Source organism: Hemibagrus wyckioides, linkage group LG18, assembly GCF_019097595.1.
Source record: "Hemibagrus wyckioides isolate EC202008001 linkage group LG18, SWU_Hwy_1.0, whole genome shotgun sequence".
NCBI classification, from domain to species: Eukaryota; Metazoa; Chordata; class Actinopteri; order Siluriformes; family Bagridae; genus Hemibagrus; species Hemibagrus wyckioides.
The window spans coordinates 19,701,205-19,722,500 of NC_080727.1; the positions used below are offsets into that span (position 1 = coordinate 19,701,205).

At 42.1% G+C, this 21,296-nt stretch overlaps 2 protein-coding genes across 10 annotated transcripts; both read left to right on the plus strand.

The window, feature by feature from the left end:
• The first annotated feature begins 1,683 nt into the window (after positions 1-1,683).
• On the plus strand, positions 1,684-6,008 carry si:dkeyp-72g9.4 (uncharacterized). 6 transcript variants are annotated; one of them, XM_058416187.1, is made up of 3 exons: positions 2,538-3,643; positions 4,233-4,430; positions 4,529-6,008. In XM_058416187.1, the coding sequence occupies exons 2-3, from the start codon at positions 4,415-4,417 to the stop codon at positions 5,272-5,274; spliced, it is 762 nt and encodes a 253-aa protein (XP_058272170.1). In that variant the 5' UTR covers positions 2,538-3,643; positions 4,233-4,414; the 3' UTR covers positions 5,275-6,008. The 6 variants fall into 6 exon arrangements, with proteins under 6 accessions (XP_058272175.1, XP_058272170.1, XP_058272172.1 ...); XM_058416189.1 differs by having other exon boundaries at positions 4,340-4,430; XM_058416188.1 differs by having other exon boundaries at positions 2,538-3,623.
• Positions 6,009-8,820: 2,812 nt separating this feature from the next.
• kiaa1191 (KIAA1191 ortholog) lies at positions 8,821-17,357 on the plus strand. 4 transcript variants are annotated; one of them, XM_058416034.1, is made up of 10 exons: positions 8,821-8,999; positions 11,003-11,121; positions 11,869-11,963; positions 12,051-12,149; positions 12,596-12,789; positions 13,880-13,994; positions 14,087-14,211; positions 14,304-14,407; positions 14,536-14,717; positions 16,452-17,357. In XM_058416034.1, exons 4-10 carry the CDS (start codon positions 12,122-12,124, stop codon positions 16,658-16,660), a joined length of 957 nt encoding a protein of 318 aa, XP_058272017.1. In that variant the 5' UTR covers positions 8,821-8,999; positions 11,003-11,121; positions 11,869-11,963; positions 12,051-12,121; the 3' UTR covers positions 16,661-17,357. The 4 variants fall into 4 exon arrangements, with proteins under 4 accessions (XP_058272017.1, XP_058272015.1, XP_058272018.1 ...); XM_058416032.1 differs by lacking the exon at positions 11,869-11,963 and having other exon boundaries at positions 12,047-12,149; XM_058416035.1 differs by lacking the exon at positions 11,869-11,963 and having other exon boundaries at positions 12,047-12,149; positions 14,539-14,717.
• Positions 17,358-21,296: the final 3,939 nt, after the last annotated feature.

Consider the following 21,296-nt stretch of genomic DNA (forward strand, 5'->3'; position numbering starts at 1 on the left):
TATTTTGCTCTCAGCAGGATCAAAACAAAACACAGGTCACTTGTGGAGCACAGAGCAGGCAGGATGACATCATGCTGGTACGAGTTTGTTGTGAAGTCAGTCAGGATGGAGGCGTGTAACATCACAACACACGTGAAAAGCAAACGATGTCGCAGGTTTGTTGGCTCGAACCAAAAAAAAAAACATATTAAATCGTTGGAAAATTCCAGAAGTCATTTCCAACTAAGCTGTAACCTTTTACAAAGAAATGTGTGTGAAATGTTTGCGCAGTAACGTTCTAAAAAGGTTGCTCAGACAACTTGGAGCAAACGTTTGCATTATGGAAAGGTTAACGTTAATCCAAATCTGTCTCCGCAGTAACCGTAGGACGACTGAAAGGATCGAAAGTCTTTTTTTTATCCAAAAAATTTATATTAACATGACATATTGTGGCATATCAGATACTCAGATGGTTGCTGTGGATTGATTGATTGATTGATTGATTGATTGAATTATTTATTTATTTATTTATTTATTTTAGCATATATGAATCATATAATGGTTAACATTACCAAATCCCATTTTTTATTTTACATGAAAAGGGATAGAATTGGCGGAAAAAAAACCCTCTCACTCTGGGTATTGGCTTGTTTTAGTTCACAAATATAACAAACACACGCACATGTACAGTTTACCACTTATTGGATATTTAATTTTCTCAGTCTTAAGGAAAAACGCTGTATCTTTTAGCCACTCCGAGTGAGAAGGTAGAACAGTGGACATCCACTGTAGGAGAAGGCGACGTCTGACCAACGATGATGTGAAACTAATAACTTCCTTTGTCTATCTGGATGTATAAAGATAGCGATCAATGGGCAGGGTTGCAAATGTACTCCCAGCTGTTGATTTAACACATGCGACAAAAAAATAGACTTAAGCCAAAAATTTGTGTTATTTTTCAGTTATTTTAGTGTGTGCAATTCTCACTTCTTCAGTATTAATTCCTCACTGTACCTGCTTAACCCTAAATAAGTAAAACTATCTGACAGATTGCATGTGGTAACCGAACACGACCTAAATCTCAGAAAATATTCTGCTAAGAAAACATGGTTAGCTGTTGATGGCGAAACCTGAGCACCGATTCCTTCAAGGAAACCACGCGGTGTCGGATCAAATGTTTGTGGTCGAAACCAAACACAGCAGAATTCTGCTTCTACATCGAAGGCCAGGACTGATGCAGGATTCCCGAACGTGTGATTCAGTTCTTTCCTGTTCGATCCGAATTCCTCTTCCTGATTCCTGACTGCGTATCTCATTTTCTTATTCTACACACCGACCAGATCACAATCAGCATCAGAATCCACTTTTTCTTTCTGGCTCGTGCATGTGACCTACTTAATCAGCTCTAGGAGACACGCTCCCCCTTTCCTCCCCTCGTCTTTTCCTCCCCTCCCATCTTTCTTTCTCTCTATTTGTCTTTCTTTCCAACTCCATCCTGCTCATCGAGCCACTCTTGTACTTAGCGTGACAGATCGGCTGTATTCGTGAAGCCGAGCATGGAGGAAAGGCTGGATGTGGTGGACAGAGATGGATGGCCAGGGATCGGATTGTGTGAAGTAAAAAGGTCTGGTGGGTAAAAACATGCCAAACTGCTCCACCTTGTCTGCTTCCAAGCAATCCGACTTTTTCACCCCACCCCTTTTTCAAGCTCTGCCTCTCTGATAAGACTGTAAACAGAGATATAAAGGTGTGAGACATAAAAAAACACTCACTACTGTCTCAACCTCAGAACAGAGAAGGAAGGAGCTACAGACGTTATCATTTTCTTCAGGTACAGGATTTTTTCGTTTAAAGAATTATTGTCCTGTATATTTCATATACATATTTACAATCATTTATTTGTACTTTATGGACTTCAGTGCACAAAAGAAGCGACATTTCGCTCCAATAAACGTAGAGAAATAACAAGAAAATCAGCTTGACCGTTTTTTCTTCCTTTGAACTTTCTTCAAAAAGTATACGTTTCCATACCACGGTATTATTAAATTTTTAATCTCGCTGGTCAGAAGAGAGGTCATTGAAGAGATTGTTGATTAGGTTTAGTTTTCTGTCCGTAGTGATGGCCGTAATTCCAGTCATAGCTTGATATTGTGTGTTATTGTTTCCATAATAACAGCTAGTTCACAGGGTTTTCTGTGAAGAGACGTTTATTCCGTGCTTTATGGAAGGAGTCTCCAGTGTCGCGGTCAAAGTAACGGTAACGGTCAACGTTCACCTAAATTTTATACATGAGTGATAACAACCTTTAATGTAGCTACGAACTGTTAAACCTGTGATATAAATAAACCTCAGGTTTTATTCCTTACTTACCCCTAAGCTGCGATGCTTTGTCAGCATTTTGTTTGCCGTGTGTGTGTGTGTGTGTGTGTGTGTGTGTGTGTGTGTGTGTGTGGGTGTTGGGAGAAAAACCTGGTGAGGTTCACGTTTCTTAAAATGCAGTTAGAAATCGAATGAGGGAATGTGTTTATTCTGGCAGTACTCACACACACACACACACACACACACAGACACACACAGACACACACACACACAGACACACACAGACACACACAGACACACACAGACACACACACACACACACACAGACACACACAGACACACACACACATTTCTGAGTGGAATGAGAGCAATCAGCTGTAGTTTTATTTCTGTCTAAGTTTGCCCTGCAATCATAAGCCTCCGGGGCAAGTATTAATATAGACACAAGGCAACATGGCTACATCCTCATTAACCTGAGGTAAGGCTGTCACTCATAAGGCTCAGGATAATATCTTGAAAATGACAGGAGTTAAAGGCAAAATTTTAGATTTAAAATGGCTTCCGGTAAAGACTACGCTTAGAAGCTGTAAAAAAAAGTGATAATCGCTTGAACCAACATAAGAGGCACAAGAATTTTGATCTCAGTCTGGAAACAAATGATCTAATAATCCTGCGCATTAAGTGTAACGACTCTCTAGCTTACGGCTGACGAAACAAAAAGCACTGACTGGTCGCTGACTAATGTTCCCAAAAGCATCTTAAGATCTTAGAGGGCTAGAGAATGTAACGCTGATCTTAACGATGATCTTTGTGCTTTTACGAAACTCAGCCCTGATCCGATGCGTCAGTCGTCATCTTTTAATACAATGACAAAGCCTTTTCTCTCTTTTATTCTCCTACGCCTCAACCTCGTCTTAATCCTCCTACTGGCTGGCCTCATCCCTCGCTTGCTCCCTCCCTCCCTCCCTCCCTCCCTCCCTCTATCAACACTCTCCTCTCCTCGCATCAGCCGAATCCATTTTGCAAATGATTGTGCACAGCTACGGGGACGGGAATGAACCGGTGGTGCTATTTTTAGCCCAAGCTGAAGGAGGGTGGAGGAAGCGAGCGAGTGAGAGAAAGAGAGAGAGAGAGAGAGAGAGAGAGAGATTGAGAGTGCAGGAGAGTGCATACGTGGGGAAGAAAGAGAAGGAGAGTGAGGAGGGGGAAAGCGTTGTTTTTCCTCGTGGATCAGCAGTTGAGTGCTGGGCTGTGGCAAGGAGCAGTGGCAGCTGTGAAGAACCAGGAGAGAAGAGGAGGCAGAGGAGACTCTTAGAGACCCCCAGGTACCCGAGACGTTGAGGAGGTGGGAGCATCTCGATATTCTCCATATATCTCAATTTTCACCTCAGCTTCTCCGGCATTTAGCTCTAGTTCTGAGAAAGGAAGATGAATCGACGGATTAGGAGATGATAGTCAACAATGAAGCAGACAGCAAATTAGATTCTAAGCTCATGTGAATTTAATAAATGCGCAGCAGAAGACTGCAAGTCGAAGGGATTCTCTTTTGCTGCCAGGTGTGCACCATGAAGAGGCGTCTGAGGGGGGAAAAGGAAGACGTGTGCCTTTTTGTGGCTTGTTTTTTTAGCCTCAGGAGCTCAGAAAGCAATTGGCAGGATTAGGTGGTAAACATTAGGAGAGAGAGAAAGGGGTAGGGAGGGAGAGATGGAGGGGGCGTTGGGTTATTTACTTTGTTCTTTCACCCAAATGGTGGGGTTGTGCTCATGTTGAGGAGGAGAGCTGGTAGCCTGTGAATAGTGTATACATTTCAGTATCAATACTGAGAGTGTGTTTATTAAGAGTATGTGTCCGAGTGTGTTTATTTGTGTATGCGTGTATGTGTGTGTGTGCGCGCGCGTGTACGCGTGTGCCGTGTGCATGTCTGCCCTTTCCAGTTGAAATGAAATCTGAGATGTAACGGGAAGAGGAGTTACCATGGAGACTGGGCTTGCACATTTTCCCGTAACCGATGTCTCACTTTATGTGCATTGATTATGTGCAGTTACAGTGAAGAGCAAAGCGAGATTAAGAAAAATGAACGAAGAAATTAGATGAATGCTTTGGTCAAAGAAGCTGTATGTACATCCACGAATGTATGTAAATATGGTGGCGTAATTAAACACAGCGTACAGTAAGGAATGAGGAGAGTATGAATGAACAGACAATAACGATGCCGTGTTTGTCTATGCAGTGATGCGGCCCAGGTCTAGACTGCTGGCTAAGCGAGGCCTCCCAACCATCCGTGAGGGTTCGGAGGAGCTCGTGCATGACCTGAACCAGACCAACAGCCAGCACAGCAGTGCACAGGACTACTTCCACTCCATCTGCCAGCTGGCCCAGCCTACTTTCCCTTTGCACGAGCCAGACCGTGACATCCTGTCCATCGGCAGGCTGGACTCTCCGAAGCCATGTTTGCGCCCGCACCGTTTGCGCCAGCTTGTGCAGCCCCTAACCCACCCCGGTGGCACCTCGACAACCCAGTCACCCAAAGTGGAGACACCAGGGCCTTCTTACTCAGATCCAGAGCAAGCCCAAAGCTCAGAGCAGGACTGCCCAACTTCCACTGACCCCCTGGAGTACCTCTACGGCTACAGAGACGCAGAAGCTTCCTCTTCCTCCTCCAGAAGGGGCAGCATTCCCCTTCGCAGGGCACGCAGCGTGCCCTGCCCCGGTCTTGACGTCCGGAACAAAAGCACTTGCCCTGATCTGCGTCTACCAGAGTCTGTCCCCTCTCCTGTTGTGCCACAGCGCTCGCCGCTCAGCAGAAAGAAGCTAGATGGCGGCAAGGTCGACGGCGCCCATTGCGGTTCGAGGGCAAAGAGCAGCCGCAGCATGGACAAACAAACAATCGTGTCGCACTGGATCTCCGAGTGCCGGAGCGCATGGAGGGAAGCCCGTATCCGTGCCTGCATGCTACCCGCCATCGCCGAGAAGTAAAGCTGCTCCGGTTTCTCGCTAGCTCTATCTCCACTCGATGTCGAAAAAAAAAAACATTTATCAATATCACAACTAGAGGAATGATGTGACTTCACGGTTTCAGGTTTAAATGCCTAACCATTTTTAGGTGTAAACTAAGCAAAAGTGACCCTATAGATGGTGACGTGTTAATGCCACACCACAGTGTAGAGTTACGCTAAATGTCAGTGATTTAAACTGGTCAGTGTCAGTCCAGTCATGTCCAGTTGTGATCAATAACTGTATTGATTGTTGGAAGACATTAACATTGTTTGGTGATTTGAAAATGGAAAAAAAAAATAAATAAATCAAACGTTCAATATGCTTTTACTACAATAGAATGCTCTGTACCTACATTTTTAGATGCTAGAAAATGATCCGATGTCAGGACAATGCACAAAATGATATCACTGTGTGTTTATTATAAGATTTCTTTGCATTATTTTTTTAGTGTCCTGTTTGCGTAAGTCATACCGTATATGGCAGCTAAGGCAAAGCATCGACGTCGTCAGGATCTGTGCCGACAATGACGTCCCGAGATATTTCTGAGAGATTCCAGACATCTAATTTATCCTGAACCAGGGAACTAATATAAGAATGCTGTTTTTGTTACCCTCCTCCTATTCGGCCTCGTGTATCTGAAAGAACCGTACGTACATCGAAAAGACAATCTGTGGGTGAATATATTTATGGTTTATTTATGAAGTATTCCCAAAGAGATCCGGTTTTGCCTAGTTTGGGCAAAAAAATCCAACTGCTGAAAGAGTCACGACAACCAAATGAAAGGGTTTTAATTTGATTTAACGCTGATCCAAAGCTTGTGGTTTGACACAAGCTGCCTACACAGATGTTTTTGCGAATATTTATAATTGGCCCACGTTGATATTCGAAGTCAGTCCAGATTCATTCTGATGTCATAATCATGCCACTCTTCTATTCTACGTCCTACGTCCAAAATTGTTCAGTTATAACTGCCCCAGATCTGTCTCGTAAACATTAGGCGACGTCTTGTCCGTGTCATTGAGCTCACTGGGATATATCTAAGACCCTTGTGTTATCAGAAAATATACCACACTTTTAAATCCCCCCCCCCTTTTACAAATTTCCTTTCAATCCGAAGCATTTACGTCAAAGAAAAGCCAGTTAAGCGCTGTACTGTTATGCTTATATGACTGTTCCTACTCACAAACCCTGGAAAGAAAAAAGATTCCAGTAATAATTTGGCATTCCAGTGATTGCAGGTAATTGAACTATTAAATTATGAACCATAGAAAAGAAATTGTTGCATGGATTTTGTAAATGATTTTCTATTTATGCGTTCCAAATGCTGTAAATTATTATTATTATTATTATTATTATTATTATTATTATTATTATTATTATTATTATTATGAATGCCACTCCTTTCAATAAAAATAACCAATGGGAAAATAGAATATGTTCTTTGTATGTCTTTGAAATTGTGTTCATTTTTCTGTTTTTTTAAATAAAAAGATGTTTTATGTCTTCGTTTTTGTCTTCAATATTTAGGTTTATTTTACATTTATGTAGGATACTTATCCATCACTGGATATCCCAAGTGAAAATCAAAGCTAGTGTCCTTCCATCCCATCTATACCCACTTTATTCCTTATTAGGGATCTGCTGGAGCCTATCCCAGCACACATTGGGCGAAAGGCAGGGGTACACCCTGGACAGGTCACCAGTCCATCACAGGGTCACATATAAGACAGACAACCACACATACTCACTCCTATGGGCATTACCAATCAACCTAATGTACATGTTTTTGGGCTGTGGGAGGAAACCAAAGTACCCAGAGTCAACCCACGCAAGCATGGGGAAAACATGCAAACTCCACACAGAAAGGCCCCTGCCTGTTCAAACCCAGGATTCAAACCCAGAACCTTCTTGCTATGAGGCACCAGTGCTAACTACTAAACCATTGTGCAGATTTGTTTGATCATCCCAAGTGAAATTCACAGAAGGTCGATCCGGAGCTCCAGGTCTGTGCTATGAGTTTTGCATGCTGTTCTCATTTCTCTGTGGGTTTTCTCAGGGTTCTTGGTTTCCTCACACCTCTCAAAAACACACTGGTAGGAGAACTGGCTACATTAAACTACCTCTATGTGTAAATGAGTGTGATGGTGTGTGTACATGGTGCCCTCCAGTGGACTCGCATCCCATCAGGATGTTTTCCTCCCTCACACCCAGTGTTCATGATAGCTAATAAATTAGATATCTGAGATGAAAGAATGGTTACAGACCCTAAATATTTTGGTGCTGGTTATCAGGATGCTATGGCAGTTTAACCCTGCTGATATATTCAGCTTGGTCCGACAAGCTACCAGTTGCCCAAACACATGCTGTACTGGTAAATCTGGTAAAACATTGTCAGCAAATCATTTCCAGTCTCTTATTAACTTGGCTGAATGAATCAATAAGTGTTTTCTACCTGCCTTACAGTTGGGTTATGGTGGAGCATTAGTAGCAGTGATTCAGTGTTTTCATGCATTCTGACATAAAAGAAGAGAGTGACGAATCTAGCTCTAACTTTCTGAGCAGATGTTAGCAGCTGCCCTGACTCTATGCAACTCTCACAGCTGTTTACTGTATGAGTCAAAAGGGTTGGGTTGATTCATCATCAGTGTAAATCCAAACTAAGGTGCAGTTCTGGGAGCCAATGTTCACAATGACTAATCACTGATCACCATTGTTCCCATGACCAAACACTAATCACCTTGGTTCCCAATGACTAATCACTGATTGCCATTGTTCCCATGACCAATCAGTGATCACAACTGGCCCCAGTGGCCAATCACAGATCTATCATAGATAGATAGATAGATAGATAGATAGATAGATAGATAGATAGATAGATAGATAGATAGATAGATAGATAGATAGATAGATAGATAGATTGGTGGGTGGATAGGTGGGTGGATGGATGGATGAATGGATGGACTGACAGACAGACAGATAGGTGGGTAGGTTGGGTGAATGGATAGATAGATAGACAGACAGACACAGATAGATAGATAGATAGATAGATAGATAGATAGATAGATAGATAGATAGATAGATAGATAGATAGATAGATAGATAGATAGATAGATAGATTGGTGGATGGATGGATGGATGGATGGATGGATGGATGGATGGATGAATGGATGGACTGACAGACAGACAGATAGGTGGGTAGGTTGGGTGAATGGATAGATAGATAGATAGATAGATAGATAGATAGATAGATAGATAGATAGATAGATAGATAGATAGATAGATAGATAGATAGATAGATAGATAGGTGGGTAGGTTGGGTGAATGGATAGATAGATAGACAGACAGACACAGACAGATAGACAGACAGACAGACAGACAGACAGACAGATAGATAGATAGATAGATAGATAGATAGATGAATTGTCACTTACTGCCTCCTGTGGCAAGTTACAGTACTACAATTGAGTCAGGGGCACGCCGAATTATCGCGAGATTTAGCGAGAGTTCAAAAACCACTCCATACCGGTTCTGTGTATTTTTCAATCCCACACAGCTAACGGGAAGTTATGGCAGAGATAAGAAGCGGTGCTGTGGAAATATCTTGTTTATGTGTTGAAGCAGCTCGATTTACTGTCTTCTCACTGCATGCTTTGAATTGTTAGCTACCGACGTGGGGATAGCTAGCTCCTGAAACATCGGGCCAGGTAAATTAACGCAATGTTTTAACTATCCGGGTTGTTGTGCTTCTGGGTTCAGCAGCTAAACAGAAAGCGTTAATCCTGCGTTCTTATCTCGCGTTCTTCATCTGATTACAGAGTTAACAAGTTAATTGTTTATTGTTAATGATGATCGCTGGAATAATGTTGCTTTGTGCAGATGTTTCTGCATCATTACGTCTGCTAACAACATTACATCATCGTCTCTGTGTACCGCTAGCGTTAGCTAACAGACCCATCAGGGAGACCACACTTCTCCACGCTTCACTAAACATCTTCATCTTCAGAGGATAAAGAATATTTATAAACACTGTTATAATCAAATCAGATCATTTACGGCATCGTCATGAGACACCGAGATCATGAAGGTTATTTAAAGGGCATTTTGAGTCACACCTCATCAGATCTACTCCTGGTTTTCTGTTCGGTTCCTTTTTGTAGTGTTGTACTAATTATTGTTAAAATGATACATGTGTCTACTGGGATGTCTGTTTGACTTTATATTACTGTTTGTCTAGTCCCAGATTTTCCAGTAAATTGCATATATTTTTACATGTTGTCAATGTTTTGTACTAATCCCCCCTGATCACTCACACAGTTTGACCAATCACACCTCAACATCAACTCCTGCACGAAACTTGACTAATCCCCCCCCCCCAAAGTTTGACCAATCTAACTAACTCCTGCATGTGGTTTGATCAATCCCTCCCCTTCTTCAAGTATTCGACAATTCCATCGTGAAGCTTGACTAATCCCTCCTGCTCTCTCACAAAGTTTGATCAATCCCGCCCATCTTGCAAGAAGGTTTATTAATCCCACCCACATCTGCAGAAGGTTTGACCAATCCCACACCCTCGCCCATGACGTTTGACTAATCCCTCCTGCTCCTTCACAAGGTTTGACCAAATCCCACCCACTCGCCCATGAAGAATGACTAATCCCTCCTGCTCTCTCACAAGGTTTGACCAATCCCACCCACTCGCCCATGAAGTTTGATCAATCCCTCCCTTGCTTTAAGAGTTTCAACAGTCCTGCCCATTCCATCACGAAGTTTGACTAATCCCTCCTGCACTCTCACAAAGTTTGACCAATCGCACCCACTCGCCTATGAAGTTTGACCAATTCCACTCTTGCTGGAAGTTCGGTCAATCCCTCCCCTTCTTCGACAGTTTCGACAGTCCTGCCCATTCCAGCATGAAGCTTGACTAAACCCCATTGCTCCTACGCAAAGTTTGACCAATCCCACCAAAACCCGCATGAACTTTGATCAGTCCTGCCTACTCATACATGCATTTTGATCAGTCCCGCTCATGCCATAAGAAGTTTAACTAATCCCTTCCATTCCTGAATGTAGTTTGACCACATTTGACCAATCCCCCTATATATATAAGTAATTTAAACCACACAAAATGCGACTGGATTAAAGCAGTTAATGAAGATGATTTAAAGGGCTGAACGGGTAAACATCTGTCTTATTTGCATATGTTGTGGTGCCGTGGTCTCTCTCTGCTCTCCATTCTTGGGTGTTTCTTGGGAAGATCTTGACTTGGATTTTTTTTTTTTTTTGCACCTATCGAGTTAAAAGCAAGTAGCTCCCGAGCTGCATTAAAAGATTAAGTCAACATTCTGCTGTCTGATATTTCACCCTTCCGGGTAGAAAACAGAACTGAAATCTGGGTTTGAAGCGAACGTGACTCCCTTCACCACCATCGCATCACGTTGCATTTCACCTCCACCAGTGTGCTGCAGTAGTGCCACACTGAAATGCAATCACTGCTCGTAAGGGCGCGGTTGTAACTGGAGATGGACATGAAAGCGGGCAGTCAAACGATCAGACATTTCTCATTCAGTCATATCTGTGCAAGTGCTCATTATTATTATTATTATTATTATTATTATTGATAGTAGTGGCGTTTTTGTAAGATAAAGAATCATTTTAAACCTCACACAGTCCAATTCAGAGCAGTTTTAATCACTTGTCTCTTTTACAGTTCTCTCCCCGCGCTTCTTTCGTTATCCCACAATGCTCAGCGTGCAACCTTCAGCTTATGTGACTCAGCAGGATCCTGTCCTATAGCAGCAGTACCTCAGGCCTCAACCCCCTGCACTGGTAAATACACACACACATACACACACACACACACACACACTAATAACTGCCCCAGCACTTCTGCTTTGGCCAGGCTTTCCTGGATGTCTGCTCTAGCACATGATCACCTCTCACCCAGACAGGGTGACTTCTAAACATTGCTGTTTTTGCTTGTCTCAGTTTTCTATCTTCCAGTTCAGAGTTATACTGCGTGTGTATCAGTGTCCGGACTACAGTTTTTACAGGACGATGATGTAACTATCCGGGAAAGCTGATAAATAAAGAAAAGCTCATTTGAATGTAATCTACTCTTTAGTCAGGTGTCTTCCCAGCAGTTGTGACGTTACTGTTAATCACTATTGATAGAAGTATCAGTGTCTGATAGATCGCCACTGATTTATCCGATAAACTGGAAATCATGCAGTTTCATATTTAGGTCAATACGGGATCCGGGAACACATAGCCAAGGGATGGAAATCATACCTTATCATTAGTTGTTACTGGGATTGTTATTTAATATTCGAATGAAGTGACTGAGTTTAATCCAAACCACATGACCAAAAAAACCAAGCCTGTAAATGTCTTCAAGAAGAAAAAGCTGATGAAATAAATATGCTCCGACTGAGTGGAATTTATCTGGTTTTATAGCTCCGTGGCTACAGAAAGCTCAAGGCATTAGGCTTTATTTTTGTTGTGTGCATTTTGTTGTGTATTTGCACAGCCTTTCGCAACAAAATATGTGATCATCTGCCCTTTGTTAAAAAACAGCAAGAACAAGAGGACTTGAGTCATACATGAGTGTTTGTCGCAGGACATTCCGCTGATTAGCGATTACCTGAAGGAGCTTTGCTGATTGCGGTCAAGTCAGTAGACATTTAAACTTGTTTTCGGATCTGATTTGCTCTGCATGATGCACTAATTCCGACATTTCGTCTCCTGTCGCCAGACAGGTAGGAGCCATTCTGCCAGGTCCTACCATTTTCCACATTTCTGCCGAACACAGAACCTCTCCCGAGTGGCCATGGTGTCCAGACCTGGAGACATCCCAGGTGAGCATGGACTCATTACTGCTTTCGTTTTGAACCAACTAATTCCGTCAACTGTATAAATGGCGAAACTTTAGAAAGAGAAGTGCTTGGTGCTTGAGGTTACCTCAGGTAGGTTTTCAGTCGTCAGTGACTCAGCTGTTCACATAGTCAGGGGAAGTTCATTCCACCACCTGGGTGCTAAGACTCGGTGTATGTCTTCCTGGTACTTTGAGTTACCTTGGGACAAATCGAGCCAGGCTGGAGGGAGCAAGTTGCAGTAGTCCAATCTCACGATAATCAGAGACTCGTACAAGTGAGTCAGGATAGATACATGAGGACAGAATGATGTTTAAATATTCAGAACTATCTCAAGGTTGCCCGATAGTGTTACTCCAGAGCAGTCCGCTGATGTCTGCTGATGTTTATCATCTATGTTTATATATTCTGTGTTGTCTGTGTCATTGCAGCCCTGGAGGCGGGCTCTGGCGTGAGCGAAGGTCTGCTAGGGGGCATGTCTATCCCCATGGGGATGACCCGTCGTGCCCTGAACTACGACGACAACCTGGAGCGGCCCATGTCTCCTCCACCCTCCGACATCAACATCACCAACCTATGGAAGAGGCCCGTCATTCCTGAGAGGAAGTTCTCCCGTCTGGCCGAGGTGATTTCACTCGATCTGACCCAATTCACAAGTATAAATGACTAACACTACATGGTACATGGAACAGCTTTTTCTCTTACAGTTAAATAACACAAACAATGTTCAAAAGCCTCATAGAGCAAAATGCAGTAAACAGTTACAGAAAGGCTCCAGGAAACGTAACCACGGCAACAGTGGGATACCAATACGCTTGAACTCTAGCCAAGGAAAGGCGATCATAGCGTTCCGTTGCGAATAATCAAAACGTCACACACTTTCCTGTCCCACTGTTCTTTGTACCTGCCTCGTCTGCTTATTTCCGAATCGGAGCTTATCTAATAGACTTTCTGTGATAAGCTACAGTCTGCTGCAGAATTATTGGCACCCCAGGTAAAGGTGGGGGGTGAACAAAAAAAAGATAGGAGATGTGGTTAATTTGCACTGAAAAGGAATACAAAGCTGATTTATTCTCAGAGGGAAATGAAAAGGAAAAATATTATTGGTAAACTAAATCATTATTATTAGCCCTCTTTGTAAGAGTATTTAGTTTATGCAATTTTTAGTATATGCAAAATTCCCATTGCCAGTCTTCTCCTGTAACACGTGATATGATCGGACAATACAGAGCCCGAAATCCGCAATCGTTCCTCAATACTGAATCAGCACCACATCCACTTCAGCTCACGGGTTTTGGGGCGGCCATGCCTTGATTCTGTAGTCGCTAAACCTTTTTTCTGGAGGTATGTTTTGGATTAGTATCGACCTTGACGTCCTATCAGAACCAAGCTGTAGCTTCTTGACCTAGATTGACATCCACTGGCAAATAGTTTGTTGGCGTGAAAGTGATGCCTAATTATAGATGTGGGGATTTTGCCGACTTTCACAATGCTTCTAAAATTAAATGTGCCTTGATTAAAGGACAGATCATATTTTGGGTGCGAGCTTAAGGTAATTCATCGCCGACATTTTTTCCTCACCTTTTGTTTTACAGCAAAAATGTTGGCACCTTGAGTTTAAATCTAATTGCAGTGAGACACATGATGTGTATATCTTTTTATTTTTGGATGGTTCTCGAGTTTTAATTATAAGCTCTTTATCTGTTTGATTTCAGGAGGCTGAATCTGAAACTAGCATAAAGAACACCTCTGCCCTTGAGCCAAGCCAGCCTCCAGCTCCTGTGGTGAAAGCTAAAGCTTCTTCAGTGCTCATGAACTCGCTCATCATCAGTAAGAAAACAAAATCATAATCAGAGTAACGTTTACTCGAGTGTCCAGGACTCTGGATGAATATCGAGGGAGAATTTCTGCTTGTGTTTCAGAGCAGACCCAGGAGAGCATGCAGAGTTTTGAGAAGAGAGCCGGACTCACTGACACGGGCTACAAACCTCACAAAGGTCTGGCTGCTGAAGAATCGCAGTACTACCGCATGGCTCAGCCGCTGCAGGTCAGTCAGCATGCCACGCCCAAAATAAAACCCAGACCAAAATTCGGCTTTCTAGATTGTCCGTCATCTCTGATTTTTGCCATTTCTTGTAGAAACTGAACATGCCCAATGCTGACTATAAAGAGGAGAAGCAGTCCTCCTCAGCTCAGTCCACACCATCAGGAACTCCTCAGTCGTCCCCCAAACAGAAGCGTCGGTACGCAGGCAGTACTCTCATGTTATTTTACTGGTCGAAAACGTTTAGGCTAAGTGTGTGTGTGTGTTTTTGGTGTGTGTGGGTATGTTTTGTGTATTCTTTTTGGGGTGTGTGTGTGTGTGTGTCAGGAGCTGGTTCAGCAGCCAGGGCTCAGTGGCCTCCCTCACAGGCTCAGAGCTCAGCTCCAGCTCTAGCTCCAGCATGGATCTGGGATCAAGCGAGGGACCTGTGGAGCGCTGGAGCATTTTTGGACCCCGGCCTCAGGTCCACAAGTCCATCACTGACCCTGGAACAGACCATGGTGCAGCAGGTACACCCCCCTGCACATGAGCACACATTTAGAGAACTTGTGTGTAGCACTGGACGAAGACTCTTAAGTACGTTTATGTAAAATCCATGAACTTATCAGGTCTTGTTGGTTTCAGTAGGAACAGACTGACGGTCAGGACACACGTCCTTCCAAATCATGAGAATTACACTGCATCGTCTGTTACAGAATCACTTGAGTCCTAACATTTGATATATATATATTTTTTTAAAGATAGAATTGTTTTTATATTCTTTCTCCCACTTTCTTTTAATATCTTCAGCATAAATGATTGAAATATTTCTTTATCCTCACATTTCCCCACATAGCCAGTTTTGCAAAGTTCTAAAGTTACATCCTGGTCACTGCAGGTTTCCACCATCTGCAGCTGGAAAAATCTCTCGCTACAGAAACTAAGACCGACTCGGGGGTTAGCTTTGGTGCTGTATTAGAAACTCTGAGAAAAGACTGATAATTTGAAGACCAGGAAATTTTTTTTTAAGCGATTCAAAACAAGGCTAGATATATAGTCACACGTTAGAAAGTTTTCTGCAGAAATGTCACTGATTTCACGTTCTTCGGAAAAATTTATATTTATGACTTGGCAGAAGTTTTTATCCAGTGCAGCTTGCGCTTGAGTGGGGGAGGAAGATACAATTCGTGCATTGTGCTCGGCAAGCTGAGCTGTCGACGGGGGAAAAGTCCAGCGATGGCTCTCTGCCTCTCTGGCAGTGAAACCACAATCTGATCTTTGAGCGGCGAGTACACAGCGTTACTGCTGAGGCGTGACTGAATACCTGCAGTAGGTCAATGCTCTCGGCATACACGCTCCTCCAGTTTAATCCTCTTCCGTAGCAGTAATGTGAATACTCCTGAAGTAAAATCTTCTATTGTCTTATACTTTACCAAACACGTTTCTGGAGATCTTCATCTTCTCAATTGTCTCAGGGGAAAAACGTATCCAATTTTTTTAATTCAAAGATTTAACCAAAATTCCATGAGCTCCATTGCTCAACACTAGCGGTTTGTTACCTTAGCAGCAGTATTGATGTTTTAAAAAACGTCGTTCTTCTTCCTGTTCTCTTCTAAGTCTGATGAACTCTCTTCTCTCAGAAGCCAAAATGTCCGTTTTTGTTGTGTTCATGTTCAGCATTGATCGTCTTTATCATGTCTCACTCCTCAGTGGTGGTTAATATGAAGCTCATGTGAAAGTAGACACTCAGGATTTTACAAAATTGTAGTGCTTCTTGAGTGCTTGGGGTTTTTTCCTAGCCTGTTAGGGCCAATATTTTCCTAGAAAAGTTCCCAAAAACAAATCTTCAAAGTAAAGGTTGATATCAGACCCATTTCTGCTCTCTGAGATGCTCCAAGTTGAATTTCTTCAGTTACTAAAATTCCATGTAAGGTTATCCAACAGGGGGAAAAGCACGCGTCTAAAACGCACTGAAAGCCAGCAGTCCAGACTCGTTTTATATCAGACTGGCGATAAATTAATTCTTTTGTTTATACTGATTGAAAATGCCCCATAAGTCCATTTCTATTCCACCAGCTGAGCCATTTTTGGCTTGGTTAGATTAGATAAGACTTCATGCATAGAGATTGACGTTTATTTTTCTTGGGCCGTTCACGAAGCTCTGTAATGACCCTCAGTATCGACACCCCATCAAGTCTCTTTCTTTCTTTTTTTTTCTTCTTCTTCTTAACCCTCCATCTTTTCTTTACCCCTGTTATCCCCAGGCTTTGCGTTGCAGCCCTATAAAGGTGCTCAGAAGCCCACTCCCATGGAGGTGATGAAGGCTCAGGCCACTCGGCTGGCCGAGGATCCCGCCACCTTCAAAGCTCCCCCCAAGATGGAGATTCCTAGCGTAGACGGCAACAAGCAGGCGACGCGGCCTCACAAGCTCAAACCGCGCGACATGAACGTCCTGACCCCATCGGGTTTCTGAGAAGCCATCCTGCTCTCACCTCAGACACACGACATTACAACAGTGCTCGCTCGTAACATGTAGCTGGACTACTCCGCCGTTTTCCTTTTTTAGTTTTTCTCCCCCCTCGTGCTGATTCATAATGACAGCTTTCCTCTTGTGTCTCGTGTTAATGTTCTCGGATGTAACGAGGTGCCATGGGGTTGTTGTTGTTGTCGTTGTTGTTGTTGTTTGGTCTTATTTTTCTTTCCATTTGACTCCTTGAACTTTCACCCTTTTCATGTGCCGCTAGGATATCGTGGTGTTTCTTCAATTCACCCCCCCAAAAAAAAAGAAATACCTCTGATGTACCTCCTCTTGAATCCAAACTGTACTAGCTTCACATTCTGGGTCCTAATCATCGATTGCGCATGATCTGTACTTCTGTATCAGTGACTTGTCGATCGTTAGACGTCTGATTTTTCATCATGACATCATGACGGCTCTGTGGTTGTAAAATGTCTCGAGAATACGTCTTAAAGAAAAACAAAGTACCTTTACCCAATTTTTTCCGTCACGGTGTCGCACACGTAGGCGCGACTTTTCTTTGGCTGAGTATTTTAATAGTGTTTAATGTTGACGTAGCAGCTCTATATTAGAGATGAGTTTTAATTATTATTTTTTTTCTTTAAAAAAAATCTGTTACAGCTACAACTTGTAAATAAAACCCAAACACAAATTACAGCCTCTCTGGCGTCATCTTTTACGCAGCTATGTTGCGGTGAATCCTAGGAATTCGATCTTACAAAATGGTTCGTACATACAGCGGGAAAACGAGGAAGAAAAGAAAAAGCCCGTCCTGGCTGTAAGTGTGTGTTATAATAGTAAGTAGTGATGCCTAAAAGCTACCACAAAGAGGAGACATTGTCTCTGAGAGACGTAACGCTACACCGAGTCTGTACATGAGATCATCAGCCAAGAAAGTAGAGCAAGGGTTCTCGAAGGGTTTTTAAGCCAGGAAGCTGTTTAACTCTGAAATAACAGAGATGTTTAAATGTCTGAAGGTATACTCTGGATATTTGAGAGCGTCCTGTTACGGAACGTTCCGCCAGCAAGACGCTGAATTTATTTATACTGTGTTTAAAGCCATTAACCTCAACCGATCCTTCAACTTAACAAATGGTTAACAATAACTGTGTCGGTGGTATGCCGCCATTTTCGGCTCTGTAACCGTATAAAAAAAATTAAAAAAAAATGCATTCACGGACCCTTAGGAGTCCCTGGATATGAAGATGGTACTCGTCTTATTTTAATCTAGTGTCCTGGATCGAAGAGTTTAGTAAAACTGCACGTCGAGACTATACGTGTGAGTTCTCACACAAACCCTGCTGTGTTTCTTCTGCTCGTGTGCGGTGTCGTTGGCAGCCAAGTCCGTGGCTGAGGCTGCCATGGTAAACACGTTTTCCTGGAAGTCCATCCCCCACCACACCATTTCACCACCCCTCAGGCTCCTTCTCCCTCCGTGACGCTGGAGTTGCGCCCTGTGACACACTATAGGTCATTTCCTGCATCTGGCGGCCTCCCAGCGGCACGTCTGGAGTTAATAGAGAGCCTGGTGGTCCACCCATGAGCACAGCTTGCCAGGGGTTCTGCTGTGTGCGAGTCATTATGATAGAGAGCATGAGATCACGGTCTGAGCACCACACTGGACGTGTGTTTGGGGCTTGGAAAAGGGAAGGACACACCAAAGTGCTTCAGCCGTGTTTGGAGAGTGAGGGATTCTCCGCGTAACGCTACTCAGAACCATCTGGAAGTTGGAAGGCTTTCCCAACAGTGACAAGCTGAAAATTATTCTTTTCTCTTCAGGGCTTGGGGGAGCCCTGGAGAACTGCTTAAAAGTTTGCATAAAATGGCGTATTTTAATTTTTTTAATAAGGTATTATTTTAAAAAATATACACCATTTTACGCAAACCTTTTAAGGAGTTCTCCAAAGAACAATGTTCCTCAAGGTTTTCTCAGAATGGGAGCATCATCTTGGACTACTTTTTGCCTTCTGGGAAACATTTAAAAATATCTTCTCTAGCTTCTGATTCAGGGTGTAGTGCTAAAAAAAAAAAAAAAAAAAAAAAAGGAGATATTTAATAAAATAACAATTCACACTGTTCATCGTCCTGTTCAAAAGTTTACACGCACCCCCTTCTTCCCTGCTCTTGATGCATCATGTTGTCTTCCTGAGAATCTTTTGTAATACGAGTCCCTCGTTTGTCCTCGGTGTGAAAAAATGGATTTCGACATCACAGTGTGTTGGAAAGATGATGCTGAAAAAGCAAAGAAATGTGCAGGAGCTGGATTTTTCTAAAGAACAGTGGGTGGTTTAACTGCTCGGGTTTAACAAGGGACTCTCACAGAACATAAAAAGAGCCGTTTATCATCCAACACCACGCGGTGTTTGGGCTCTTTAATCAACACAGTACTAGCTTCACGTTCTGGGTCCTAATCACTGATTGCGTATGATCTGTTCTTCTTCATCGGTGACCCAAAATCAACTGATTTTCTACCTTCTAAGTCGCTGTACCATCATGACGGCTCTGGGGTCGTAAAAAGTCTCATGAATACGTCTGAAGTATCGTGAGCCAGCTTTCTCCATCACAGTGTCACACACCAAGGCGCGACTTTTCTTTGGCCCAGTATTAGTCTTTTTTTGCTGTTTAATATTGATGTAGCTGCTCTATATTAGACAAGAGTTTTCGTAAATAGAACCCAAACATCATTTGTTCATCATTTACGCAGCTATATTGCAGTGAACACTGGGAATTGAACCTTGTTAAATTAAAATTGTTCTTACATTCAGGTGAAAAACGCTTGAAAAGTGTTAATAATCGAGTGGATGTTAACTTTTAAACTATCGTAGTGGTTTGTGGTCTAAATGTAAACATCAGGGGATCAGGGATCATGGGAAATAGCTTACTCGGGACGGAAGTGAATAAACAAAATGCAATATTTATTATCCCACTTTTTTATTTTCTGGTAATTTTTCATGATGTTACTATTTTGCAGATCCTGCAAGACGGACGTTTGATGCTATGACCTTATAGATTTAGTGTTCTTGTTGCAATTAAAACATTTTCAGACCTTCCTTCTACTTTACAGTGTTGTTTGTTGCATGCAGAACTATAGGAAAAATAATAGGAATAATAATAGGAAAAATCCTTCTGTGGTCAGGCATGAAGTGAGGAGTGATGAATTTAAATGTGTTGAGGAAAATGTTGAGGTTTCTGCTCTACTGGACAAGGGGGAAAATTTCAATTATGACGATTTTGTTTGCGACTTTAACTTGAATTTAGCTTGTTTTCCCTTCTTTGGTTTCATTCTCTGTAACATTTCCAATCCCTTCTTAGTTTATTTTGATTAAAACAAAATAGTTAAAAAATCATGAACCAGTAGGATCTCCAAACATTATTGCTCTTTTCTGGAAAGCAAAATTTTCTTTGGATCGTAACTGGTTCCAAGTTGAATCTTTTTAGGAAGGTAATGAACCCTTTATTCATCCGAAGAACGTCTGAAGAAGACTCGCAAAGCTTTTATAAAATTCGAATGAAAGAAGGACAGAAGTAACTGGGTTTAGGAAGAGTCCACAGGTTAATCTGGATAAGTCTCAGGACGAAGATTTCACACTGATGTTTTCCAAAAAATCATCCCCCGTAACCTCCCCGAGGTCCAGGAAAGCACTTCTTCAGCCAGATGCTGCGTCTCTACGTGGCTTTTAGGTAAGAAAAAAGACCACATTGTGTTTATTTCAGACCACACTTTGGCAGACGACTCTAACAACCATCACCATGCTGCGTTTCCTGAGTCATGATTAGGGAGGGAGGGAGGGAGGGAGAGAGGAAGAGAGAGAGAGAGGAAGAGAGAGAAACAATCAAGCAAGCAAAAAAAACAAAAAGCAAAGAAGGTGGATGAAAGAAAGAAACAATCAAATAGGCAAAGAAAGAAAGAAACAAACAAACAAACAGGCAAAGAAAAAAAAGAAAGAAAGACAGAAAGAAACAATCAGACAAACAGTCAAAGAAAGAAAGAAAGAAAGAAAGAAAGAAAGAAAGAAAGAAAGAAAGAAACAAACAAACAAACAATCAGACAAACAATCAGACAAACAAACAGGCAAAGAAAGAAAGAAAGAATCAGACAAACAAACAGGCAAAGAAAGAAAGAAAGAAAGAAAGAAAGAAAGAAAGAAAGAAAGAAAGAAAGAATCAGACAAACAAACAAACAAACAAAGAAGCAAACAATCAAACAAACAGGCAAAGAAAAAAAAGAAAGAAAGAAAACAATCAGACAAACAAAGAGGCAAAGAAAGAAAGAAAGAAAGAAAGAAAGAATCAGACAAACAAACAAACAAACAGGCAAAGAAAGAAAGAAAGAAAGAAAGAAAGAAAGAAAGAAAGAAAGAAAGAAAGAAAGAAAGAATCAGACAAACAAACAAACAAACAAACAAACAGGCAAAGAAAGAAAGAAAGAAAGAAAGAATCAGACAAACAAACAAACAAACAAACAAACAGGCAAAGAAAGAAAGAAAGAAAGAAAGAAAGAAAGAAAGAAAGAAAGAAAGAAAGAAAGAAAGAAAGAAAGAAACAATCAGACAAACAGGCAAAGAAAGAAAGAAAGAAAGAATCAGACAAA

Bases quoted from the DNA above. Each gene is read 5' to 3' on its own strand.
- kiaa1191 (XM_058416034.1), top strand. From the start codon at position 12,122: ATGGTGTCCAGACCTGGAGACATCCCAG. The intron at 13,995-14,086 runs GTAAGAAAACAA...CTTGTGTTTCAG, and splicing joins CATGAACTCGCTCATCATCA to AGCAGACCCAGGAGAGCATG. The intron at 14,212-14,303 runs GTCAGTCAGCAT...CATTTCTTGTAG, and splicing joins GCATGGCTCAGCCGCTGCAG to AAACTGAACATGCCCAATGC.